Below are 27,789 nucleotides of genomic sequence, written 5' to 3' on the forward strand. Positions count from 1 at the left end.
TTTGCCATACGAAAATATCCAATGTTTAATATTCTGCATCTGAAGTTTAACATCAATCACCGCTTCTCAGATTTTATTTCTGAAAATTAATGTTTTATTGAAAATACCGCCTCTCTTTCCTCTTTCATGCCTTCAGCTCTCTAATCCTCTACAATTTTCCTTTTCAATCCAACTGACCTTCACCCTTATCCACCAGAAAGGGAGTGGGTGGGTGTCCATCCACATGTCCAAACTATACCTAATGGTATGTACATTTTCCTAACACCAATTTATCAGCCCATAAGTACAGAAAGTTTACCATTATCTGTCCACTGTCCCTTACGTATCCTAAACAAAGGCAGAAGCTGTGTTATATCGAGACAGGCGGTTAATTCATGTGAAGCTGTCAACAGTTTTAAAACAGAATCCTGGCCATTTCCATATGAGAAACAAGAAACCCACCACTTGCTCCCCTGTTTTTTTTTAAGAAAAAGATGTGCACCACCAGCTATAAAAAGTCCTTTGCTAAAGCTACAGAGGCCAGAACGAAAGAGAAGCCCACCTGGGACCAAGGGGACAATGTTTGAGAAGACACCTGATCTGCCTCCCTCTCTCTCTCTCCGCGATGGAAGGAAGAGGTCCCCATCGCTGGTAAAGGCACTGAAAGTCACCCGAAGGGACAGGAAGTCTTCTTCTCCCACCATAAATAGATTCCAAATCTCCTCTGAAGTTCATGCTCGTAAGCAACTAAGGGTCAGGAGTCTGAGTTGCAGCCGCCCCCGTCTCTTTTCCAAAAGATTAACTGGGTTACAAAGGCCGTCATGTTACAGCTTCCATCTCCCACCCCTTGCGTTGTTCACTACACACCATTGCAAAAATGAGAGCTCCTCACTGCATCCCTTGCTCCGTTCCTTCCTTCAGGATAGAGGTCAAGTGACACACAAGGTGAGCACCGGTCCTCAAGAATCTTAGTATCCACATTATGGACTTAAAAACCTGGACACGCCTCCGGACGTTGTGCATACACACCTAATCTTCCGGTCTGGAACAGGCAAGAGGGGTGTTGAGTTTAGGGGTGGCCTCCCACCTCCTCTGCAACAAGGCCAGGACACACAGGCTGGACCGATGTACTTTGTAGCCTGGCGTAAGCGCTTCAGCCTGACCTGCTGCGAGGTACAGCTGCAAGAGCCTTCAACCCTTCCTCTGCCCTCAAAGGAGGCACTTGGAGGGGCAGTGCACTTGGGGGCTTCCTTCTGCTAACTTGTGGCAGGAATAAACGGGCAATAAGAAAAGTGACGGCCACGGAAAAGGCTGATTTTCTAAGTTGCTGGGGAAGGTCTCCCCCTCCGATCCACATTCTCCGCACACCACGAAGCTGCCCGAAAGGAGCTCCCAACGTCAGCAGACGCGGCTTCAGTGGCGACCCCATAAAATCAACGCACATCACAGCTGGAAGAGGAGCGTGTAGGATTAAGGGGCAAAGGTGGGGACAAAATCCATCAATGGCCACGGTTCGCAATTCTACTTCCTCCAAACTGGCGTCCAAAATACATTTTCTGTCCATCCAAGAGGGCAAAGCTGGGAGGCCCAATCACGTTGCAGCTCAACTAAAGAGAAGGCCACACAAATGCCCCTTCTGAGCCCTGATAGCACCATAACTGAACTCAGAGCTGTTCCAGCTCACACCACCAGTTTCAACACGATGTGATCCTGGGAACAGACTTGGAATCACCTCCACCGGCTGCCAAACATAACACACACACACCCCTTCAGGGGGAATGCTATAAAGGGCTGCTTAAGAAACAACTACACAGCAGAAGGGACTAGGTCCAAAGCAGTAAGGAAGATACCTATGAGCGGCCTTTAATTGTCATGATTATATAGGCAACGTTTATGAAGTTTCCAGTATCTTGGATTGGTTATTTCATACCCGAGGTGAAAAAACCCTCTGATTAAACTACACCTATTATATAAACAGTGATTTTTTCTTTCTTTTACAATTTCAAAATCTCCTTGTAGCCAGTCTGATCTGCCCAACTCCAGGAGTCCAGTGGAACTGGGTAAATGGATCAAAATGGATGAAAGATTAATAAAGTTATAGAGAGGTGGGAGAATTTAAACCATTTTTAAACAGTGTGTATCGATAGCTAAATAGTGCAATATCTTTTTTCTCTTTTTTAAACACCAAGCCAAAATAAAAATGTTCAAGAAGGTTTTTGTTTTCTAAAATTATGGCTGAAGTGCAATTTTTACATACGTTAACATAAAATAATTACAAAACTTTCAGGAACCAATTTTCCTCTGGATTTGGCCATTTTTTGAGTGGTTTTAGTATCGGAGATTTTGCAGTAAAGATTTTCACTTTCCTCAAAAGAAAAACATTATTATCTCCGTGACAAGCAAATGTAACATCGTTTTAAAAGGAGCAGTGATTTCTTCTGCATTGCAAAGACTTTTCTGATTTGTATCACAACCGGGGGCCCAAGAGACCGAATCATCAAGGCCAACGGAGCAAAGGACCAACCTGACCGTAGGGGGCGGAGGGGGCTGGTCTCTTAGAAGACCCGAACGGTCTCTGTCGTGTCATGGAATGGTGGTCATTTGTCTCCCCAGGGCCCCAAAATGACTTCTTCTCTTGGATGAGTTGGAGAACTGCCAGGTGGCCTCACCTAACCCCTCCTACTAAGTGCTGACTGGGGGGCAGAGGAGGAGGAGGAGGCCTTCTTCCATCCGTCCAGCCAGCGTTGAAGCGGGGGCTAGTTCTTCACTTCCGCCGCTTCCTTCTCCGTGCTTCCTTTTGTCTTCTCCATCTCCTCCACCTTCTCTTCCTTCTGCAGCAGCGACACAATCTCGGCTACTTGCTTGGTGGAGATGTCAATGTCCTCCTTGTCAATCAGCTCAATCACCTAGGCAAGCAACCACAACAGTCCAAAGACAACTCACAGACGCATCCAAGCTTAAGGTTAAATCTGCCGCTACGCTGGCCACGGACGCTTCTGCCAGGCTCCCAGGGAGGTGAAAGCCGCCCCCCAGGTGGAACCGCCGCTCGGCAGACTCACCTTGACCACGTCATCGATGTTGATCTTGCCGTCCTTGTTCTCGTCCAGGGCCTCGGCCAGCTTGTTCAGCTTCCCTTCGGGGATCTCCTGGAGCTGCTTCATGGCGTGGATGAGGTCCTGGATGCTGATGAGGTTGTCCCTGGATGGGAAGCACAGCCTGCAGTGAAGCAAGTGGTTACTACCAAGGGTCAATCTCTGAGCGCGGGGTCTTTGTGTAACCCGATACATGGACTATACAGGACAGCCTGCTACCACGTACCTCCCAGTGGCTAATAAGGGCCCACAGAGTCGGCCTTCTCCAGGTCCTGTCCGTTGGCAGGGCCTCGGGGAAGGGCCTTCTCTGTGGTGGCTCCGATGCTCTGGAACCAACGGCCTCCGGAGATCTGTACCACCCCCACCTTATGGGCCTTCTGACAAGCCGTTAATACCTGGCTCTTCCCTTGACCCAGCCATGAATGGCTGTGAGATATGTTTGGTTTTTATCTAGGGTTATTCATGTTCCTAGAAACTGTATTAATTTGGGTTTTATTGTAGGCCACTCAGAGTCCAAGTGGAGTTAGGCAGCATATACAGTTTATAAACAGATAGAATAGATAGGATCAATAGATAGATAGATAGATAGATAGATAGATAGATAGATAGATAGATAGATAGATAGATAGATAGATAGATAGATGAGAGAGATAGAAGAAACAGGAGAGAGAGAGACTTAGATAGCCCACCTCTAACTCATTCCAGTTATTTGCCACCTGGGTTTTGTCAGGAGGAAGCCAAGAGCAACGGGGCCTCTCTGAGAGAGAGGAGGGGCCCCTTCGTGAGGCTGCCTACTTGTTCCTCCTCCTCCAAGCCTGCTCAACCAAACCCCCTCCCTCCCTTGAATGGACGTCCTCGTCCGCACAACCAGCCACCGCACTCACCCGCTCAGCTGTTCCCCAGCTGGTTTCTGGTCTGTCTCCAACTCCTGGATGATTTTGTCCATCTGCCCGATCATGCGGTTGACCCTCTTGGTCAGCCTCTTGCTGGCTTTGGACTCCTCCACAAGGTCTTCTGGCCCCTGCTTGGAGAGTTCCTTGATTTCTTGCAAATCCTACGGAGGGAAGAGGAACGGGGGAGTTTTTTACACCCTAAACCTTTGGATCTCCTAGGAGGGGCAGAGCTTGTGGGCAGCCCAGCCCAGCCCTGCCCACGCCACTGGGGCCCCTCAGCCTCCCCAGGAACAGCCTGCGGAGGCCGTTTGTGCCTGGGGCTGGGGCTCCACCTGCCTCTCAGCCCAGAAGCCCCGGTGGATCTCAATGAGGTGAGTAACTCAGGTGTGTATAGCTAGTTGGGTTTTCCAAGTAGTTATACATCGAAGGCATCAATGTAGGGTCAAAGGAATTGGCACACTACAGCTTTAAGAGCCGGTGTTGTGGTCAGCTCTAAGAGGGGGTCAGCGGCGTTTCTCTCTCTCGGAGCCCAGGGCTTTGAGACTCTCCCTGGTTTGTCTCTGGTGCTGGTTTGTCCATGGGACCATTCGGTTGTGGGAATTGCAGAGCTATGGGTTCTAATGTTGGTTTGTACATGTATTGAGAGAGGCTTGTAATATTGAATGTGTGTTGTGAATATTAACTGATGTAATTGTAAACGACTATGATATTTACCTAATGTAAATAAGAACCTAAGAAGAGCCCGGCTGAATCAGGCCAAAGCCCATTGAGTCCACCACTCTGTGTCCCACACAATGGCCCCCCAATTGTCCACGGGGATCTTGAGCAGAAATAGAAGGCAAGACCCTCCCTTTCCCTGGACCCCCAACACATGGGACCCAAGGGAATCCTGCCTGCCTCAACCAACACAGAGGTGGTATTTGGACATCCATTTCAATAACCACCCATGATAAACTTGGCCTCCATGAATCTGTCTCATCCTGCCTTGAAGCTCTCCAGGCTGTCACGACCTCTTCTGGAAGGGAATTCCGTCAACCCTCAAGGACCCTCTGGGTGAAGAAATATCTCCCTTTATTTGTCCTCGCTTTCTCACCTGTGAGCTTTAGGATGGGCCCCTCGTCCTAGTATTGTGTGATGGAGAAGAGAATTTTTCCCTATCCACCTTTTCTATCCCCTGCATGGTTTTATTCCCTTCGATCAAGTCCCCCCTTCAACGCTTCCGTCTCTCAAGGCTGAAGAGACCAAGGCCATGCTACCTGGTTTCATAAGGGAGGGGCTCTGTTTCCTTGACCATTCTCGTTGCCCCTTTTTGCACCTTTCCCAGTTCCATTATTTACACATTTAATGTATGTGGTCTGGTCATTTGGAATACTGCTCATATCCCTGGAATATTCGCTGGGCACCTGCCACCTCCACATTTTCCATTGCGCAGGGGGGACACAGCTTACTCCTTGTCACCTAACACAAGGCCCAGGGCTGAAGGGGATATAACAGAGCCAGTGGTTCTAGTCCACTCTGTGGTCTGAATTTCCAAGGCAGCTGCATTTTGAGCAAAAAGGCCACGGGAGCTGCCGGTCAAGATAACCGAGCAAAACCCGGCGTCTCTTGGGGCCGTGAATGGCCTCTGCTCCCGTCCATCCATAAGAGGGGCACCCGTCGGCAGCAACACCACCCAGGTGAGCGCCCCCTCCCCCTCCGCTCTCACCTCGCAGTACTCCTGCACGTCGTCCTTCAGCTCCTCCAGGTCCTCCTTCTCCTTGGTCAGCAACTTCTTCTGCCCCTTCAGTTTAGTGCAGGCATCGCTCAGCATGTCAATCTCTTCTTTTGTGATCTCTTCGCCCTGAATAAACGGAAAGGGAAGAAGAAAGTTGTGGAGCCTCCCTTGCCCTCCACATCCTCCTGCCCAGTAAAAGACATCGCGCCAGAGGCTCTACGGGACATTCCAGGGGTCAAGACAAGGTTTAAGGGCAAGGGATGCTACCGGGGGGGGGGGGGAGGCCCCTCATCCTGATGGATGCCGGTCCATGAATTCAGCAGCAATCCTCACCGTGCAACATTCATTTATATATGTTCATCCCATGCATGTTTCAATTCAGTGACTGTGGATGTACCAACCATGTCAGTAAAATAACATTTTCTCATGTTGCTTTTGATCTTCCCACCAACTCACCTCCGATTGTGTCCCCTTGTTCTTGTGTTCACTTTCCTATTGAAAACACTTCCCTCCTGAACCTCATTTAACCCTTTAACATATTTAAATGTTTCGGCCATGTCCCCCTTTTCCCTTCTGTCCTCCAGCTACTTCAGCTAACTGTAATTCAGCAGTTCGAATCTCGCCACCGGCTCAAGGTGGACTGAGCCTTCCGTCCTTCCGAGGTGGGTCAAGTGAGGCCCCAGATGGTTGGGGGCAAGAGGCTGGCTCTGTCAACCGCTTAGAGAGGGCTGCAAAAGCCCCAGGAAGCAGTATATAGGTCTAAATGCCACTGCTATTATGTATTCACTTCAACTGACCAATGGAAGTGCAGGTGGAAAAGGACCTCCGCCCCTTCCAGGAGAGGAAGGAAGCTCCCCGGAGGCCTTGGGGACGGCAAATGGCTTCCAAGGAACTGGGGGGGGGGGGGTGTTTCTGCTGTGGCTTTGGAAGGTGCCCTTGGCACAAACAGACAGAATGGAAGGGCCACTCCTGCTGGCCAAGATTATGAGCCACTTCCTGGGTCATTGAAGACCAGGCAGGGCAGCCTTGGAACAAAAAAAAAAGGTAGCAAAATAAGAGAAACTGAGAAAAAAACAGCAACAAGTACAGTTTTGTCAGAGTAAACTGAAGACCAGAAGGCAGCTGACTTATGAAATTTAGAGTCCACAAAACAATTTTTGTGGAAAGAGCGAATCGTCAAGTGAATATTAACAAAATTTCTCTTTGCCGACAAATATTATACAAATCTGGGTAAAGCTAAGTAAACACCTGGACCTTTGGTTAAATTGCAAATGTAGTTGACAAAGGTACTTTATGCTATGGCTACGTCCACCTACCTTCTGGCGCCTCTCCCACATCCTTCTGCACTACAAACTTTCACAGACTGAGTTACAACCTGGCTATCCTATGGGGTATGCTAGGCTATGAGGCAGATCACTAGGCAAGACAGGAAAAAGTTATAATAAAGTTTATCATTTGCTTACATTACATCCACTCTATCTGTGCCTGCAATATACACAGAAATATACAGCCAGCATTATAAGCACCAGTATAATTTTTTAGGACCCCAGGGGGGAAAAAAACCCCTGAGTATCACTGAAGGTACACCCAAATTAAGATGACGTAAAACAGCTTACAAAACAGAATTCTCACATCAACACTAGATGGCTGAATTTTTTAAAGGATATTTATGTTTTTAAAAAATTCATATCTTGCATATTCTTGATCTAGGTATCTGCATACCTAGATATACCTAGAATATGAATATCCTGCGTGTTCCATATCTAGATATCTTTAAAGTACACTGGTCAAAAAAAATAAAGGGAACCCTCCAAGAACAAACCCTAGATCTGAATGAACGAAATATTATAATTGAATACTTTGTTCTGTACAAAGTTGAATGTGCACAACAGCAAGTGAAATTGAGGGTCAATCAGTGTTGCTTCCTAAGTGGACAGTTGGATTTCACATAAATTGGATTGACTTGGAGTTATATTCTGTTGTTTAAGGGTTCCCTTTATTTATTTATTTTGAGCAGTGTACATATACATACATTCTATCATATTTCTTTCTCTCCTCTCTCTCTCTATCCATTAACAATCTATCTATCTATCTATCTATCTATCTATCTATCTATCGATCTATCTATCTATCTATCTAATCTCTATTTAATACCTATCATCTATCCATCCATCCATCCATCTATATATACTGCTCAAAAAAATAAAGGGAATACTAACACATCCTAGATCTGAATGAATGAAATATTCTCTTTGAATACAGTGATCCCCCGATTATCGCGAGGGTTCCGTTCCAAGACCCCTCGCGATAATCGATAACTCGCGATGTAGCGGCACGGAAGTAAAAACACCATCTGCGCATGCGCGTCCTGTTTTCCATGGCCGCACATGCGCAGATGGTGGAGTTTGCGTGTGGGCGGCGGGGAAGACCCCTTCGGCCGCCCAACAGCTGATCTGCTCCGCAGTGCGGCAGCAGCGAGGAGCCGAAGATGGGGTTTCCCCATTGCCCAGGCAAAGGGGAAACCCCAAGATCGCTTGCCGCTTGCCCGTTCGCCCGCCCGCCCGGCTCCTCGCTGCTGCGGCGCTGCAAGCGAGCAGCCGGGCGAACGGGCGAGCGGCAAGCGATCTTGGGGTTTCCCCTTTGCCCAAGCAAAGGGGAAACCCCAAGATCGCTTGCCTGTTCGCCCGCCCGCCCGGCTGCTCGCTTGCAGCGCCGCAGCAGCGAGGAGCCGAAGATGGGGTTTCCCCATCGCTGGAGAGCAAGAGGGGGAGAGATAGAGAAAGAGAGAGAAGGAAAGAAAGAGATGAGAGAGGGAGGAAGAGAGTGTGAGAGAGGAAGAAGCAAGATAGAGAAAGAGAGAGAGAAAGGAAGATGAGAAAGGAAGGGAGTGACGTCATCGGGTGGAAAAATCGCGATATAGCGATTCGCAATTATCGGGATCGCGAAACTCGGGGGATCACTGTACTTCGTTCTGTACAAAGTTGAATGCGCACAACGGTATGTGAAATGGATTGTCCATCAGTGTTGCTTCCTAAGTGGACAGTTGGATTTCACAGAAGTTGGATTGACTTGGAGTTATATTCTGTTGTTTAAGGGCTCCCTTTATTTTTTTGAGCAGTGTATTTTACCAAGAGGTGCTGACAAAATGAAGCGGAAAAAGTGAATCTGCATTAATTCTGAAAATATTCTACTTGGGTTTGTGAAACCACTCTAATAGGACAAATCCCCCCCCCCTTCCCTTCAACCTGATGTCCGATTCGCAGAGGCTGCCCTTCAGTGTTCTTCCAAAGGTTTTGCAAAAGACGGTTCGCCATTCCCTCCTTTGGGCAGGGGGGGGAGAGGGAGGGAAAGAAAGAAAGACACCCTGGCCCAAGATCACCCAGGCGGCTTTGGGCCTGAGATGGGACTCAGGACTGCCCGCTGATCCGCTTAGGGCGAGAGGCAGCCCCTCTGCATGTAGACTCCGCTTCCTGTGGCTAGCCCGTCCGCCCGGCCAAAGTCCCACAGCCAGGAGAGCTTTGGAGGCTCTGCTAGAGCAGATCAATTAAAGGGGGATTAAAGCCCAGATGATCCCCTGTCCAGAGAGAGGAAAAGGCTCACGCAGGAGGCATGGACGGGCTCCAGGGAGAAGCCAGCCTCGCTCCACAAACGGCCTGGGAGGGTTTCCCAGGAAAGGTTGCTGGCAGAAGAGCACAGGGCACTTATACACCCGGTGCCACTTGCAAATTCCTCCCTGAGAGAGATACAATCCTGCAAGAACAGGGATGGTTTTGCACCCATGGCTGTCAAATTACATGAAGCCATCGTATTTTTCAGTGTCTAAGACGCACATTTTCCCTCCCTAAAAGAGGCCGATCATTTGGGTGCATCTTATACTCTGAATGTAGCTTTTTTTTCCAGCCCTAAGTAGCTGCTAACGACCTTCCCTTGCAGGCTCTTTTGTTGTTTCTCTCTGCAAAGAAGAATGTTTTCCAAGCCCTGAGTTTTTGCAGGCTTTTTTTCATTGCTCTAACTTGCTCTGAGTAAGTTTCTTTCCAGCCCTGACCAGGTGCTAACGATGTTCCCAGCTCTTACCCGCTTGCAGGCTCTTTCATTGTTACTCTCTGCAAATAATATTTTCCAACCCTTAAGTCTTGGCAGGCTTTTTTTCACTGCTCTACTTGCTCTGATTGTTTCTTTCCAGGTGATAACAATGTTCCCAGCTCTTACCAGCTTGTGTATTTTTTTTCCCTTATATTGTGCTCCAAATTCTACCTTTTATTTCCTGGGGGTGCTGATACTTTTATGCAGCCCGGTTTTTTAATCTGCCAAAGGCTGCCCGGCCTTACTTTAAGTACCGGAACTGGAACCTTAAGTAACCGGCAGCTAATGAATTCAATAAGCCTGAGCTTGTATCTCCATCTCTCTTATAATTGGATGTACCAGCTCATCTGGACGGAGCCAGCGTGAACCGCTTCCCGATGGCCCTGGCAGCGTTGGTGCTGAGTTTCCCAGCGTGGTCAGTCTCCCTCCCGCCTAACCTTTTACCTTCGTGCCTTCCAATACCGGGGCCGTGTCTTTCAAGACCTCTGACTGCAGGGCTACCTTCATTTTTGCCGGCTCTCGTTCAGCAGGGGCCTCTAGAGAGACTCTGTTCAGGGCTGAAGGATCCAGATCTACTACCTCCTCCTTCCGGAACACAGGAAACACACAACAGTTAGGCACACTTCAGAGGCGGTTCCACATGTGGGGTGGCTAGGGGGACGCGTGGAGGAAGGGTCCCAAAGCCTTACTTAGCTTTCTCTCTCTTTGGCCCATTTGGAGGATTTATATCCTGCCCTTCCTCCGAGAGCTCAGCGTGGCAACCGCGTCGCTGCCTCCTCAAACCTTACGCCTTACTTACTCACCCTCTCCGGAGCCTCTTTGGCTTTTTCAGCCGCTTCGGAAAGCTTTTCCAGCTCTTTCTCGTGGTGTTCTTTCCTGATGGCCTCCTCTTCTTGAAGGGTTGCTTCCAACCTGGCTTTATTGTCAATCTTTTCTCCTTCCACTTCTGCTGCTTTCACCTGAGCCTCCTTGGCCTTTTTCATTTGGGGGAAAATAGATACATCAATAAAATGTGTACAGTGTCTTTCCAGCCCTAACCAGGTGCTAACAATGTCCCCAGCTCTTAGTGGCTTGCAAGCTCTTTCATTATTACTCTCTGCAAACAATAGTTTCCAAGCCCTAAGTCTTTGCAGGGTTTTTTCCCATTGCTCTACTTGCCCCAAATGTTTCTTTCCAGGTGCTAACGATGTTCCCAGCTCTTACTTGCAGGTTCTTTCACTGCTACTCTCTCTGAATAACGTTTTTTAAAGCCCTAACCAGGGGATAAAATAATGTCATGGCTAAGGACGCTAGCCAGAGGAATATCTGATAAGCAGATTCTTTTCCCTGTTTTCATCCCCAAAAATTAAGGTGTGTCTTATTCGCTTGTTTGTTTGTCTATCTGTCTGTTTCAGTTGGAAGGGACCTTGCAGGTCATCTAGTCGATTATACTACGGTGCGTTTTATGCTACAAAAAACACATTAATATCAGGGTTTGTCCAGCCCGTATTTTTAGTTCCCCCAGATCAGCTCTGCTAAACTTCAAGACAGACGCAGTTCCCTCACAGAAGGCTAAGCTTTCTTCCGTCCACTCTGTCTTGGGGCCTATGGCAAAGATACAGAAACGGCTCTTGGGGGGAGACACAGATGTCCCTCCACCAAACATGAAATAACGTGAAAACTTATTCCAAAATGACCAAAAGCATTTTAACACAGAAGTCAGAGGCAGGTGAGGACAGGTGAGGATATGGAATCCTGCAAAGGTGTACAATTCCCCAGGCTACAAATGGGCCACCTGCTTCCAAGGCCGCTATTTCGTAGAAAAAACAGCTAGCCAGGTAAAGCCAAGCGTACCACATTCTCAGGGAGGATTTGCAACGTGGTTTTCAGCTGGTCAGCCGGAGACAGAGTTTCTGGGAGGTAGAGGGCTCTGGATAATATAAGCAGCGAAGTTGGGATTTCTTGGTTCAGATGCAGGTCCAGCCACTGGAACCAAAAGATAAAATATCAGAAGCTTTTGATGCAGAGACCACCCGAAAGCAGTTACCCCCTTAAAAGAAGGTCTTTTGGGGAGAGGGGTTGAAATTAGATCGCAACCGGCAACACTGTTTCCAAGTGGGACACAACAAAATTGGAGAAACAATCATTCAGAACTGAAATACTGTAGAGCTACTGTATAATTTGCCTCAGAGCAAAACCTCTTCTCAAAATAAGGTATTTGGATAGCACAAGACCATGGCTGGAAAAATATTAGCAGTTATAATATACTACATAATGCAAATATTACTGAATATACTGAGTATTACAGTTAAAACTAAGCCTAGGGTAGCAAAAACTATGGCAATCTAAGTATTAAGTTGCTGGAAACACCATCATCTGGAGTGTTCCATTGTGTTTTTATAGATTTCATAAGTGAGTTTGTGAAAAGTTTCAGCATGCAATGCAAATTCCCAAAATTACTATTAGAGCTGACTCCTCTGATAAAAATCTCCTTCCAGATTTGATTAAAGGACGAGTGTCAAAATATAGATCGGAATTGTCAAGCAAAGAGACAGAATTATGTTCTGTGCATTAATTGTTCCCGTCAGGATAGAAACATAGAAGATTGACGGCAGAGAAAGACCTCCTGGTCCATCTCGTCTGCCCTTATGCTACTTCCTGTATTTTATCTTAGGATGGATCTATGTTTATCCCAGGCAGGTTTACATTCAGTTCCTGTGGATTGACCAACCACGTCTGCTGGAAGTTTGTTCCAAGCCTCATCTACTCTTTCAGTCAAATCATATGTTCTCACGTTACTTCTAATCTTTCCCCCAACTAACTTCAGTTTGTGTCCCCTTGTTCTTGTGTTCACTTTCCTATTAAAAACACTTCCCCCCTGGACCTTATTTAACCCTTTAATATATTTAAATGTTTCAATCACGTCCCCCCTTTCCCTTCTGTCCTCCAGACTAGACAGATGGAGTCCATGAAGTCTTTTCTGATACGTTTGATGCTTAAGACCTTCCAACATTTTTGTAGCCCATCTTTGGACCTGATCCATCTGATCCATCTCTTTTTGTAGGTGAGGTCTCCAGGACTGGTCACAGGATTCCACAGGATTCCAAATGGGGTCTCACCAGCGCTCTCTACAGCGGAATCCAATATGGGTTTTGGCCTAGTGACAGAAACCTTCCGATCCTCCTAGTGGATGACCCACCTGCTTCAGCTGGTCCTTCAACCGCTCTTCCGTGACGCCAAGGGCCCTCATGCCTCTCGCTCGGCAGGCTGCTTGCAACTCTTTCACCGTCAGGCTATCCGCGCCTTCCTCAGTTATCAGCTAGACAGAGCAAGAGATAAATATCTACAGCACATAGAAACCCATCCTCCAAATAGTATTCAGAAACAACTGTTACAATAAATAGCTCTATTGGTTTGGAACCCTTCTCCCCTTGAGCCCTCCTCCCTGGCTGGCCTTCCCCACCACATAGTGATTCTAAAATTAATTTTATTTTCTGCGACCGTTTCTTCAAATAAACTGCAAACCCAAAAGACCCCCTTACTTTATCATCTGCTTTGATGCTCCTCAGCCTCATTATGAGCTGAAAGCGGAGAAAGTTGTTTGTTCCAATCGACTGAAGCTCTAAAAGCCTGCACAGAGCCACCAGCTGAGGCCTGGTGAGGTTGTCCAGGGTCAGCTCATCCTCAAACAGTTTGGAGAACCGCAAAATCTCTTCGTTGCTCGGCCTCTCACCCGTCTCACGTATCTGAAAGTAGAAATGGTTGGCTAGTATAAAGCCTTAAGGATGCTGCTCTCCGTAATGTCGTCCTCAGAAGGGCAAGGGTTGGCTCCAACAAATGGTAACCGTTGCATCAGATGTGTCCATTGTTATCCGGAAACCTAAAAGTGCAGCAAGGGAATTTAAATTTCCGAGATAAATGAAATACCTTTTGAAAGAAGGTTGAGAAATCCTTGGTCGCATTCCCTTTAGCCGCTTTGTTTTTTAAGGCAATCTCCTCGATGGTATCTTGAAGGAATTTGGCCACCTCAAGCTTTACTCTCAGTTCTTTCTTCAACCTCTCTTCCTAATAAGGGAGAGAAAAAGGCATTTTAATAGGAAGGGGCTTCAGACAGAGGTTAAAAATTGATTTCCAGTTATCTCCGCTCTGGACCCTATTAAATATGGGAGGAATAAAAATATTTAGCAACATTCTTACAGAAGCTCTTCTAGCCTGGTAACAGTTACTGGGAACCAAGTCCAGATAAACGAAATGCCCTTATCCCCAATTAAGCCTCCAGCTTTGCATGTGACTATCTAAATAAATGAACCTCCGCTCTCCAACTGCTTCCTCAAGGTATTTTCTGAGCCCTCTAGCTAAAATTCAGTTCTTTCTCATTTAAGGTTGAAGGTTCTTCACATGCAAGTTTTCTGAAGCCAATCTCAGCCTAGGTCCAGGCCAGCAGTCACCAATTGGTTGTCCATGGACCTCTGGTGGTCCGTGAGAAAATTATTTCCATTTTTTATATATGGTGAGACCTCAGCTACAAAAAAAGATATTGATAAAATTGAAGGGGTCCAAAGAATGGAGGAAGGTCTTAAGCATCAAACTTATCAGTAGAGTCTGGAGGACAGAAGGGAAAGGGGGGACACGATCGAAACATTTACATATGTGAAAGAGTTAAATAAGGTGCAGGAGGGAAGTGTTTTGAATAGGAAAGTGAACACAGGAACAAGGGAACGACGATGAAGAAGTTAGTTGGGGGAAAGATCAGAAGCAGCGTGAGAAAATATTATTTGACTGAAAGAGCAGTAGATGCTTGGAACAAACTCCCAGCAGACGTGGTTGGTCAATCCACAGCCACTGAATGTAAACATGCCTGGGATAAACATTGATCCATCCTAAGATAAAATACAGGAAACACTATAAGGGCAGGCGAGATGGACCAGGGGGTCTTTTCCTGCTGTTTCTATGCTTCTACTTCTCGACATAACGGTGGTTACCTTCTTGGAGTTTGTCTCAAAGGTGGAAGGAAGCATGTTGGGGAACAACTTCAGAGCTACGGGAAGCAGGAACTCCATGAAGGGAACCACGATGAAGACGAGGAAAGGGACCAAGCGAAAGAGGTCGGCACAGATCCGAAGGAACTGCAAATAAAACAAACTTTTGTTTATCACAAGAGGAAAAGGAAGACAGGCCACAGCCTTGTTTTAAAGTGGTTTTAAAAGACTGACAGTCATATTATCATGCAACTAATTCTACAATATCTTTTTTGGAGCTTTTGACTATTAAAAAAAAACCATAATCAATTTTATCAAGCTTATTTCTTTTCAGACCAAGCGACACATCCTTCCTACTTTCAACAGAGAGAAAAACAGTATTAATAAGCTTGTCCCTTACTACAAATGGAAATTGCAATCTTTTTACACAGTCAATCGAAGACGTCTCTGAGCAGGCACAAAGAGCGCCATTAACCACAATCATCCCTGAGTAAAAGGGGATTTTTCTCTGCATTAAGAGAGAAATTGCAGGCTCTGTGCCTACGTGCGTCATTTTGTTCCATTTATGTTCGTGCCACAGCTGCAATTCTTGTTAAAAAACATGTTTTTCTTTGTAGTTTTCCAACCTGACATAAATTGGCTAGATTTTGCACTTTTGCAAGAGGTCTATTATGATGTTTAAAAAGCATGATTATAAAATCCATACAGATAGTCCTCGACTTACAACCAAAGTGGGGATCATGAAGTCTATTGCCACACCCAACCTTTTTGCCCATGGCTGTTAAGTGGTTCGCGTGGTCATTAAATAAATCCAGCTACCCCCATTGCTTCTCCTGGTCGGAAGCTACCTGGGAAGCTGCAAATGACCTGGGAAGCTGCAAATACATGCCAGGTGCCAAGCACAAGAATTTGGGTCATGTTATCATGGGGACGGCTCAGTGGTTGTAAGAACCTAAGAAGAGCCCTGCTGATTGGGGCCCAAGCCCATCGAGTCCAGCCTTCTGTGTCCCACAGTGGCCCACCAATTGAGCAGAAAGAGAAGGCCAGACCCTCCCTTTCCCCTGACCCCCAACCAATGGGACCCAAGGGAACCCTGCCTGCCTCAACCAACGGAGAGGTAGAACATGGACATCCGTTTCAATAACCACCTATGATACACTTGGCCTCCATGAATCTGAATCTGTACGTGTGAAGACCGGTTGAGGACTACCTGTATACGTGTAACATTTCAATCCCCGTGTTGCTGAATTATTCAGATCTGGTCATCTTTTTTTTTTAAACTAAATTAAAATTTTATCCTATTTATTTATTTATTTTATTTTATTTTTTATGCTGCCCCTCTCCGAGGACTCGGGGCGGATTAAACATATTTTTAAAAACACAATATACAGTACAAATATCTAAATCCAATTAACTTAACTAATTAAATTAAAAAACCCTAGTAGCATTTTAAAACCATTCATTCCCATTCAGAAACAGGCATTACCTACAGGGGCCTGAGCTCTAATCGCCCTAAGCCTGGTGGCCTAGATGAGTTTGAGACTCTTACGGAAGGCGAGGAGGGTGAAGGGGGGAGTTGATTCCAGAGGGCCGGGGCCCCCACAGAGAAGGCTCCTCCCCCAGGCCCCACCAAGCGACATTGTCTAGTTGACGGGACCTGGAGAAGGCCGACTCCGTGGGACATAACCGAACGCTGGGATTCATGCGGCAGAAGGCAGTCCTCCAATTAATCTACCCGATGCCATTTACTTTACTTGTCCTTTATATGTACGGAATAAGAATGTTCTGCAGGTTTTGTGTATAGAGAAACACACACACACCTTTATTCACTATTTCTTTGCATCTTTTAATTTCTTTACTGTTTAATGTTTCATTTATTCAGTATCAGAACTGAAGGTCTGAGGTTACTCTCTCTGAACATTATAATTACAGTGCTACCTCTACCTACGAACGCCTCTGCTTAGGAACTATTCTAGATAAGAACCAGGTGTTTGAGATTCTTTTGCCTCTTCTCAAGAACCATTTTCCACTTACAAAGCCGAGCCTCCGAAACTGTAACCGGAAAAGGCAGGGAGAAGCCTCCCTGGGGCCTCTCTAGGAATCTCCTGGGAGGAAACAAGACCAGAAAAGGCAGGGAGAAGCCTCCGTGGGGCCTCTCTAGGAATCTCCTGGGAGGAAACAAGACCAGAAAAGGCAGGGAGAAGCCTCCGTGGGGCCTCTCTAGGAATCTCCTGGGAGGAAACAAGGCCAGAAAAGGCAGGGAGAAGCCTCTGTGGAGCCTCTCTAGGAATCTCCTGGGAGGAAACAAGACCAGAAAAGGCAGGGAGAAGCCTCCCTGGGGCCTCTCTAGGAATCTCCTGGGAGGAAACAAGACCAGAAAAGGCAGGGAGAAGCCTCTGTGGAGCCTCTCTAGGAATCTCCTGGGAGGAAACAAGACCAGAAAAGGCAGGGAGAAGCCTCCGTGGGGTCCTCTCTAGGAATCTCCTGGGAGGAAACAGGGGCTCCCCCCTCCCTGTGGTTTCTCCAATTGCATGCCTTATTTGCTTTTACATTGATTCCTGTGGGAAAAATTGCTTCTTCTTACAAACTTTTCTACTTAAGAACCTGGTCATGGAACGAATGAAGTTCGTAAGTAGAGGTCCCACTGTATCTCCAATTGCCTGGTAATATTTTTGTTTGTTTCTTACTTTGACTTCTAGGCCGCCCTTAGCTCCTAAGACTTAGAGATTAAGATTTAAGATTAAGATTTAATTGGATTTGTATGCTGCCCCTCTCGGAGGACTCGGGGTGGCTCACAGCATGTACAGAAAAACAGGAAACAGGAAACATTTTTAAAAAATCTTTAAAACTCTAATTAAAAAACTGTGAGAGCGGCTTACGACATGGGTTCCAAGCAAAATGATTTATTTATTGTATCTTTCCACCAAAATGTTGTAAGCCTCCCGGAGTCCACAGAGAGGGGCGACACGTATGTAAATAGTGAATAAGCAGATGAGTTACCTGTCTGCGCTCCCGGCGGGAGAGGGAGCTGCCATGGAGGATCTGCCAGGTCATTCTGGCGGCAATGGTGGAGTCGATCCACAGCAAGCGGAAGCCGTGGTAGTAGTGCTTCACCTCGTCCACGATCCTCTGCCCGATGGACCTTTTGGCGACGGCCTCCTCCACGGTGGGACTGTACACGGGGCCCCCCTCCTCCAGCTTCTTGCTTTTGTCTTTCAGGGACTTCAGGGACTTTTCTATGACCGAGTCATCGTTCCTGGAGGCCGAGGAGTGCCAGTCCCTGACTGCGACCCAACACGGGCCCCGGGGGTCAAGGGCTCTCAGGGGTGGCCCCTGCCTTTTCTCCCAGCCCTTGGTCCACGTGTAGCTGTCCTTGGTACAGTAAACGTAAGGTGAGACACTAGTGCAATACTTGAACCGGGCAGGCCTGCAAGAGAGGGACATTCAAATATTAATACTTTTCATCCCATTCATTCCTACAACGACCAGAACTTCAGTGGGCCCATCCCAAAAACATTGTTATGTTACGTTCCCCACAAACCGAAGTGTCTTTCTTCACTAGCAGACTCTCATCCTGGGCGAATAAGAAAGGAGGGACTCTTTGCAGGGCATCTGGGAAAGTTCCCCACGAGATTCTGGTCTGCAAGCTCCAAAATAGGTGGAAACACAGCTGACCCCAAAATCTTTGTCCATGGCCCCTCATCAAACTTGAAGAGAAGGTATCACAACTTTCCATCCGGATAGAAATCCCATTCGACACAGGTATTAATCATTTGAGTGGGGAGGGGAAGGAAACATTCAGGCAGAAGCTTTAAGGTGTAACTGTTGAAGGAGCCTCACTTTACACTTCCATTCATTTGTTAGATTCCTCTGCCGCTCTTCTCTTGAGACTCAGGGCGGCTTACAACAAGGCAAATACAAAAGATTTGAGAAATCTAACATTTAAAATACCAAAAAACATCAAATCTGAAATGACGTAAAACTCTTAACAAGAATCATATTCTAAAACCACAATTCATTTAAAAACCAACCCTCCACGTTTCACACTGGCATTCTCTATTCAATCGTAGGCCGATTACCCTGCAATCTACTGGCTGGACTTGGCGGCCTCTGTCCAACTCTATGATTCACTCCCACACAACGCATGCATATAATTAGGTGTTCCTAAGCATAGGCACCACTGCTACACAACTGAGTCTGTGGAAACACAAAGTGCTAGGACAAAGGGGGGGGAAATGAAGAGCCAAGAGGGAAAAGGCAGCAACGCAAGAGGCCGCCCCAAAACCCTGAAGGAAAAGTGTGGGATGAGAAAACGAAAACGTTTGGGGGGAAAACTGATTCTTGTGTCTAGTTGTCTTGGTGTGCAGGGCTCGGTAGCCACTTTTTGAGGGTGGGAGTTGAAGCTGTTATATTTTCACAGCCCTGGGGGGGGGGGCAGGCTGGGGGAAAGGAAGCCCCTTGGCAGAAGCAGCGATGGCTTGGGAGACTGGTGTTGACTGGGCTTCCCCACTTCCCCAGGGGGGGCTGCCCGAAAGGGAAGAGAAGGGGGGGGACCCAATTTGTGAGCAGCAGCAGCAGAGAGACCACCTTCCCCCTAGAGCCATGCAGAGGATGGGAGAGAGGGCAGAAACCCCGGAGGAGTCCAGCCAGCCTTGAAGCCCCCTGGAGTCGCGTTCAGGGGTCAAGCAGAGCCGGGCCACTTTAGTGCTGCTGCTGCTGCTGCTGTGGAGCAGGGCCCGAGGGCTGCCATTTCCTCACGGGTTCTTCCTTGCATGACTCAATTCTTTCCTGGCCTTTTCTCCCGTCTCTTGGAAGAAGGCTTCTGGGATTTCCCACCAGTCTATCACTGCCTCTTTTGAGGCTGCAGGAAGAAGAAGAAGGAGGAAAAATAATAATTCTAGGGCTGGGCTCAGGATTATTGTCTCTTTTTTAAATAGGGCGTTGTGCCCAGGGCTCTTGTGGGCAGCCACACTGCTCTGCTGCTGCTGCTGCTGCTGGTGGGAATGAGGGGGAGGGGGGGGGAAACAGGGAGGAGGAGGAGGAGGAGAGAAGGGGCAGGGAGCCCTCAACCTACAACAGGTTATGAGCCGCCCCGAGTCTGCGGAGAGGGGCGGCATACAAATCTAAATAATAAATAAATAAATAAACAGTTCACTTAGTGGCTGTTCAAAGTTATGACGCTGAGAAATGGGACTTATTGGCTGCTTTTCAGAGTTAAGACCTTTGCAACAGTCTCATGGTCAGGTGATCAACATTCAGCCACATGGCAACTAGGTCATTGTTTATGACGGTTGCCGTATCCTAAGGTCACATGACAAGCAAAATCAACCACTTAACAACCATGTTACTAACTTAACAACCGCAATGATTCGTTTAAAATCTGGCACACAAGTTGCACAATGGGGCAAAACCCGCTTAACCAAATAATAACCTAGTAACAGAAAATCTGGGGGGGGGGTGTCAAATGTGGTTGTAAGTCGAGGACCACCTGCAAGGCCTTGGAAGTCATAGAGCAACACAAACATAAAGACCTTCACGGACTGTGACACAATTCAAAGGCACAAGCAGCCAAAACTGTACAAGAGCCCTCACTCTCTTTTTACTGTCAGGAAAGCTTGGGGGGGGACAGGGGGCATGGAATCTAAGAGAACTTATGCACAATTCATGTCATTAAACAACTAGGGGGCTTCCATTTGGGGCATGGGCAGAAGGAAAGCACGTAAATATGGACATTGAGCACATTTTTCAGAGTATAAGAAGCACTTTTTTTCCTACTAAAAGAGGCTGAAAATTTGGGTGGGTCTTATGCTCCGAATGTAGCCCCGCCCACTTGCCGGCCCCTCCCCTTTGGCCTCCACGGGTCCTCTTCCTGGCTGCAGAGACTGCCACGGACACCGGCTTGTGTTTTTGTGTGGAAGAGCCTTGGTGGCGCAGTGGTTGGAGTGCAGGGCTGCCGGCTCCTTCTGCTGCTCACCAGCTGCCAGCAGTTTCCTTCCTTCTTTCTTTCTTTCTTTCTTTCTTTCTTTCTTTCTTTCTTTCTTTCTTTCTTTCTTTCTTTCTTTCTTTCTGCCTGCCTGCCTGCCTGCCTGCCTGCCTGCCTGCCTATCTATCTATCTATCTATCTATCTATCTATCTATCTATCATGCAGCCCTGCAGGCTCCTTCAGCTAACTGCTAGCGGTCGTTCAGCAGTTCAAATCTCACCACCAGCTCCAGGTTGACTCAGCCTTCTGTCCTTCCCAGGTGGGTCAAATGAGGATCCAGATGGTTGGGGGCAAGAGGCTGACTTTCTGTAAACCCCTTAGAGAGGGCTTTAAAATCACTGGGAAGCGGTGGACAAGTCTACCTGCTAATGCTGTTATTTTTGGCCTCCACGTATTGCAATCTCCGCCTTCAAACACTCGTGCGGTGCCCACAATGGCTGCCCAGAGCAGCTGCTGCCTTCGCTGACCCCTTCCCTGCCTTGCCTGCCTTGGTCACCGGAGCTCCCTCCGAGGATTAGCTGAGCTTTAGACGCTGTTTGGCAGCCTCCACACGAGCTAAGTGCCCTCCCCTGCTTTGCCTCGCTTCTCCCTCCAAGGGGCAGCTGTGATTTTGAAGCATATCCCCCACCTCAAAACCAGGGAGCGAATGAGTTTGCTGAAGCTGACCAGACTAAGGACTAGCCAGGGGAATTCCCCCACCCCCTGACCTTCCTCTTTTCTTCCCCAAAAACTAAGGTGCGTCTTATACTCTGAAAAATACGGCGTGTTGCAACCATTTTTTAAAATTCTCTCTCTGCAGGGGTCTATCACTCCACAATTAAATCTCCACCTACTCCTAGCTGCTAGCCTGATAATTTGCATGAAAGAAATGTGTGGGTTTCTATGTTCTATCAACATCCTTCTCCTCTATTAGAAAGAAATAGGTTTTCTGTGATAGTAAACTATCCTCATAACTATGTGAACTTACATGTACATTTAAGATACACCGATCACAACCATTCATAAAACAGAGTAACCCTAACAGCTTATGTGAAATTAGTTTTTTTTCTTTCAACAAACTTTTTAAAAATATTCTTAAACTCACACTGGGAAAATGAAGATGTATAAATCTTACAAAATAATCGCTGTTCATTGTATTTTACTGTGGTTTTTCATTAATGTCCAATATGAACCTCTGCCTTCTATATGTTGGCTTTATCTTATGATATTTCTGTTATAGATGGTATAAGCAGGATAATAAACACTTTCTACTGAAAATAAACACACAGCTTTTTGTAAATTCCCTTCCAAAGAAGTGATCATGATTTCCACCCTTCCTATCCTCACAGAGAGGGGAAATCAGGGGGTCACTCTCGGATGCTCCTAGGCAAAGCACCAGGAACCCTTTAGTCCACCAATGACTGTGTAGGTCAAGAGGATGAAAGTCTGAAGTTGTAAAGATATAGAGAACCACTTTCATTGTCGGTGCTTTGCCCTTTCTTCTCTGGACTGGACTTTAGAAGGCACATTTCAAAACTGCTCTGCTTCTTACTTTCTTACTTCTGCTTTGCACTGCACATTAAGAAATACTTAAAAGTGTGACAACTGTTATTGTTCTAGTTTAAGCCGCTCTGTACTAAGTCAAAACAGACTTGCAACCTTAAGGCAGGCATCTTATTTACCCAAAATATATCCAGACCCCTTATGAAAAGATAAGCCAAATCCTGTGCAGGGCCTTCTCCTCCCCTTACCATCCAGCTGAGACCAATCCGGCAGAATTCCTCCTCTGGAATAAATGTTGGCACATCTCACACATCATCTGTGTGGGCCTATGAATATACGCATCTCCAAACAAACTTGCCAGAAGTTAAATTCCATCAAAGTTGAAACAAAAACCCCTAATTAAGTACACTAAACTGTGCTAGCTATAAAGTAAGGTATCTCTTCCATCTTAATAATAAACATTGTCAACACTGGCACACCCAATATCCAACACAAACAATAAAATAAAAATAATGGGAGAATAACGAGATAGGGAAGGAGAAGACTCCACTGAGAAGGGAGGAAACAAAACCTGATGAATATGGGAAGTTGTAACTGAACAGACGTGGCGAAGAAATTAAAGAGAAAGTATGTATTTTGGTACGGTAGAAAAGTAAAACAAACATCACCTCCTAATCAAAGACTCAACTTTAAACCACACAAAGAATGTTTCGGTCTTCTGTAATTTATTTCTTGCAAATACAGAGAGAGAGAGAGAGAGAGAGAGACCAACCCTTTATAAGACAGGGATAGTTTTCAGACACTTCCTCCAGTCCATAAACTGTCAAAATAAGTAGGTTACTGGTAATACAAAGATTCATACTTACAAGTCTTTTATTAGCCTCATGGAGGAACAGTTAAGACAAGCAAGGTTCTCCAAATGACCTACAAGCAGGAAAAAAGCAGTCTGGGTGGGCAGGCCAGAAATAGATAAGGACATTACACTTGCACCAGTCTGATATCAAAATAACTTTGTCCACACACGCTATTCAATGTTTCAGGAAGAAATAATGCCATCATTAATACCAAACACAAGAACCTGGGATAGGTTTTGTTAGAGCTTGCACAGCAACAGGCTACAGGCATTGCCTCAACCACAACCGTGACTGAACCCAATATTTTTGTTGCTGAGCGAGACATTTGTTAACGGGATTTTGGCCCATTTTACAACCTTTCTTGCCACAGTTGTTAAGTGAATCACTGCAGTTGTTCAGTTAATAACAGCAACTGAAGGCTACAGGCAATTCTCTCTCAGGGAATCTGACGTCCCCAGGGACTTTGCCTGTCAGGTGCCAAGCATCCAAATTTGACCACCGCAACAGTCTTGAAGTGGGAAAAATGGTCATACGTCAACTTTTCAAAGTTCCATTGTAACTTTAAACAGTCATTAATTGATTGATTGATTGATTGATTGATTGGATTTGTATGTCGCCCCTCTCTGAGGATTCGGGGCGGCTCACAACATATCAAAACGTACAAAACAGTATATGCATCTCAAGAAATCCAATTAATGTGACTAAAAGAACTTTAAAAATCCAACATAATTTGAAAAAACATTCATCATCATTCACTCCATAAATAAACTAAAACACTCATTGGTCAGGGGGCTAGAGTCCAATGGCCCCAGGCATGGTGGCATAAATAGGCCTTTAAACTTTTTCGGAAGGCGAGGAGGGTGGGGGCAGTGCAAATCTCCAGGGAGAGCGGATTCCAGAGGGTCAGGGGGGGCCCCACAGAGAAGGCTCTTCCCCTGGACCCCACCAAACGACATTGCCTTGTTGAGGGGACCCTGAGGAGGCTGACTCTGTGGGACCTGACTTCTCACTGGGACTCATGCGGCAGAAGGCGGTCTTGGCTTTGTAGATTATAAATCGAGGACTTCCTGAACTATAAAAATTCAGAGCTGAGCCTGATGAACTCATTTTAAAAAAAATCAAATTAACCAGAGTTGGACGGGACCTTCTAGGTCATCTAGTCCAACCCCCTGCCCAAGCAGCAGATGCTACAGACGTGATGGTACACCTGTGGCACGCCTGCCAGAGGTAGCACGCAGAGCCCTGTGGCCATGTGCACCATTGCCAGCTACCGGCAGCCAGTCAGCTGATCTTCACAGGTGTCAATAGCGCTGGAAAAAAGCCGGAAAATGCCTCAAAAATGGCCAAAAAACAGTACACACTGGCTGGCTTGTCTTTAGGTTTCCTCGGGCGCTTGCCCATGTGCACAAATGCTTGTGTGTTCCCGAAAAGGTTTGCCACCCCTGCCCTGCGCCCTTTCTGTCAGATGGCAGCCCAGCCTGTTTTGAAAGCCTCCTCTCATGAAGCTCCCACAACTTCCAAAATTAACAATAGCATTTAGCAAGAGCCCTGAGACTCACCTACTGCTTCCCAGCGCTTTCACAGGCCTCTCTAAGCGGTCTACAGAGAATCAGCCTCTTGCCCCCAACCATCTGGGTCCTCATTTGACCCACCTTGGAAAGATGGAAGGCTGAGTCAACCTGGAGCCAGTGGGGAGATTTGAACCGCTGAACTACAGCTAGCGGTTAATAGAAGGAGCCTGCAGGGCTGCACTCTAACCATTGGGCCAACTGGACTTACTAAATAGTTTTGAAATGTTTGAATAGGAAAGTAAAAAAAGACAAGTGTCTTCAAGCAACAAGTTTGTTCCTAAATCCTGCCTTATTTAAGCACAAAATAACAGAAAAAGCCGTGGTTGAAGAATGTCACAAGGCCTTTTCCAAAGGAACAGGCGCTTCCCACGAATGGATCTTGTTATTTGGGTTTGCTGAAGTCGCCTGCAGGGCTGCGCTCCAACCACTGCGCCACCCTGGCTTATGCACAGAAATTCTTTTCTGTGCCCAAGGACAATTTGTGGTGCCTGAATCCAATGGCAGACTGTGCAGGAAGGAAGGAATGCCGTCCTCACGGGCACCCTAAGAGCTGGCCGGGAATCCTTTTCCCCTGAAAGAGCTGAAGGGAAAGGCTGGTCTTTGCCAGTCCCTGGCATTAAAGCCAGAAGCAGCTCCAGGGCAGGCACCTCCGATGGGGGAAGGAGAAACCACGGAGAGAATATCTGCACGGCTGGTTCTTCTGCCAGGCAAAGATGACGGTGATTCACCTCTATGTTGATAATTCCTATGCAACTAGGCACTGGCTCTTCCACTTATATAGAGCCTGGGTGGCCCTGCAGTGGCCAGAGTGCAGTACTGCAGGCTACCTCTGCTGCTCACCGGCTGCCAGCAGTTTGGCAGATTGAATCTCACCAGGCTCCAGGTTGACTCAGACTTCCATCCTTCCAAGGGGGTCAAATGAGGACCCAGATTGTTGGGGGCAAGAGGCTGATTCTTTAAAGTGCTTAGAGAGGGCTGGAAAAGCACCACGAAGCGGTATATAAGTCTAAATGCTATTGCTCTTCCTTCCTTCCTCCCTCCCTCTCTTCCTTCCTTCCACCTAAGAGCCAGGGTAATGCAGTGGTTAGAGTGCAGCACTGCAGACTACTTCAGCTAACTGCTAGCTGTAGTTCAGCAGTTCAAATCTCACCACAGACTCAAGGTTGACTCAGCCTTCTGTCCTTCTAAGGTGGGTGAAGTGAAGACCCGGTTTGTTGGGGCAATAGGCTGATTCTGTAAACTGCACTGGGAAGCGGGATATAAGTATAAATGCTATTTCTAATGCTGCTATTCCTTCCTTCTTCCATCCCTCCAAGGTGGGTCAAATGGGGACGAGAGGCTGGCTCTGTCAACTGCTTAGAGAGGGCTGGAAAAGCCCTAGGAAGCAGTACATAAGTTTAAATGCTATTGCTCGTCGTTCCTTCCTTCCTTTCCTTCCACCCAAGAGCTGGGGGTGGTGCAGTGGTTAGAGTGCAGCCCTGCAGGCTAGTTCAACTGACTGCTAGCTGTATTCAGCAGTTCAAATCTCCCCACGGGCTCCAGGCGGACTCAGCCCTCGTCCTTCCCAGGTGGGTCAAATGAGGACCCCGATGGTTGGGGGTGAGAGGATGACTCTCTGTCAAGTGCTTCGAGAGGGCCGTCAAAGCACCAGGAAGCGGGATATACGTCTCCGTGATATTGCTATTAATGGCAAGAGAGGTCCGTCAGTGGCCGCCCCAATGGCCAAAACGTGGTCGTAGGTCGAGGACTGCCTGTGTGTGTCCGGGCCCGGCCTGGATCTAAGCCTCTCAGGGCGGCGTGCGGGACCTGGGCGGGCAGGCCGGGATTACCTCAGGAGACCCGGGGACATCCCATAATAGCCTCCCGGGAAGGGCGGGGGAGCAGCTTGGCCTCTCCCGGAGGGCCCCTCCGCCGCCCTCGCCCACCCGTCCCGCGCCCCCCTCCCTCCCTCCCTCACACACACACACGCACACCCAGGCGCTGCTTCCCCGGTTGGACTTCTGCCTGCCGGGGACCCGCCCTCCGCCCTCCCTCCCCCCCCCCGAGAAGGCCGCCCTCCTCCTCCTCCTCCCGGCCCTCCTTTCTCACCTGCCCCGCCGGCCTCTCCGCAGCAACCCGGCCTGGAGAGTCCCGGCGCCCGCCGCGCGCATCGCCTCAGCAGCACGAAGGCCGCCATGCCTGGGCCTGCCAGCCGGTCTCCTCTTGGGCTGGGGGGGAGGCGGAAGTGACCGCAGGGCACGCCGGGAGATGGAGTTTTCCGGGGAGGGAGGACCACGCGCTCCGGCATCCTGGGAGAGCGGAAAAAAGAAAAAAAACGAACAGAGCGCCGCTTCCGGCTGCCGAAGAAGGGACCTCGGAGGTCTTGGTGGTGTCTCTTCTATTTCCCCAATCGCTTGTGGGCTCTCTTTTTTTTTAACCTGAGTTTTAAGAAAACAGTACAGTCCTGAATTTGTCCCTTGCATTGACCTTGTGTCTCCTGACTGGATTTCCTGCCCTTGACCTAATGAAGAATTGCTGTAAAAAGAATCTTGCTTTTTCTGGATTCTTCTTTGTGAGAACTGTAGATCCAGACAATTATTTGGATTGCAATTGTGCTAATAAACTCTTCCAAGCTGGAGCCGAAATATGTGTCTCTGCTAAGCAAGTAATACACTGCTCAAAAAAATAAAGGGACCCCTCAAAGAACCCATCCTAGATCCGAATGAATGAAATATTCTCATGGAATACGTTGTTCTGTACAAAGTTAAATGTGCACAACAGCAGGTGAAGTTGATTGTCACTGTTGCTCCCTAAGTGGGCAGTTGGATTTCACAGAAGTTGGATTCACTTGGAGTTATATTGTGTTGTTTAAGGGTTCCCTTTAATTTTTTGAGCAGTATATTTCATGCACACATATAGCTATGTAGATATATGTGTGCCTGCACAACCCCCCTGTGAGGCTGTCTTTTGGGCCCTGAGCGAATGGGTTGCAAGTCCCGGGCTCCCTGCATCAATAGAAGCAGAATAAGAGAATCTTACATACAATTTGAGACAAGTGGGTGTCCAGCGAAGGAGCAAGCCAGGAGTTCCACTGATCAATTGATCTCCTTACTTCTTGGTTGGATCTGCCCTTGACCAGTTTCCATCTGTTGTTGCTTCTCCTCCTGCCTTCAAGTGTTTTGTGGCAGCCTCTCGAATAT

General features: G+C 47.4%; 1 protein-coding gene across 4 annotated transcripts; it reads right to left on the minus strand.

Annotated features, from left to right (window-relative positions):
* On the minus strand, window positions 1-26,935 carry LETM1 (leucine zipper and EF-hand containing transmembrane protein 1). Of its 4 annotated transcripts, none has more exons than XM_070751454.1 (14): window positions 26,699-26,935; window positions 23,052-23,109; window positions 17,720-18,146; window positions 14,723-14,866; window positions 13,668-13,805; window positions 13,283-13,486; window positions 12,940-13,059; window positions 11,595-11,726; window positions 10,565-10,735; window positions 10,206-10,346; window positions 5,670-5,804; window positions 3,956-4,125; window positions 3,039-3,177; window positions 1-2,885 (listed from the first exon to the last, which is right to left on the minus strand). In XM_070751454.1, exons 1-14 carry the CDS (start codon window positions 26,895-26,897, stop codon window positions 2,736-2,738), a joined length of 2,328 nt encoding a protein of 775 aa, XP_070607555.1. In that variant the 5' UTR covers window positions 26,898-26,935; the 3' UTR covers window positions 1-2,735. The 4 variants fall into 4 exon arrangements, with proteins under 4 accessions (XP_070607555.1, XP_070607554.1, XP_070607557.1 ...); XM_070751453.1 differs by having other exon boundaries at window positions 3,039-3,195; XM_070751456.1 differs by lacking the exon at window positions 10,206-10,346.
* Window positions 26,936-27,789: the final 854 nt, after the last annotated feature.

This window comes from Erythrolamprus reginae, chromosome 4, assembly GCF_031021105.1.
Source record: "Erythrolamprus reginae isolate rEryReg1 chromosome 4, rEryReg1.hap1, whole genome shotgun sequence".
Taxonomy (NCBI): domain Eukaryota; kingdom Metazoa; phylum Chordata; class Lepidosauria; order Squamata; family Dipsadidae; genus Erythrolamprus; species Erythrolamprus reginae.

Bases quoted from the DNA above. Each gene is read 5' to 3' on its own strand.
- LETM1 (XM_070751453.1), bottom strand. From the start codon at position 26,897: ATGCCGGAGCGCGTGGTCCTCCCTCCCCGGAAAACTCCATCTCCCGGC. The intron at 18,147-23,051 runs GTAAGTATGAAT...CCTCTCTTGCAG, and splicing joins ATGAGGCTAATAAAAGACTT to GCCTGCCCGGTTCAAGTATT. The intron at 3,196-3,955 runs GTGAGTGCGGTG...GCTTCACTGCAG, and splicing joins GCTGGGGAACAGCTGAGCGG to GCTGTGCTTCCCATCCAGGG.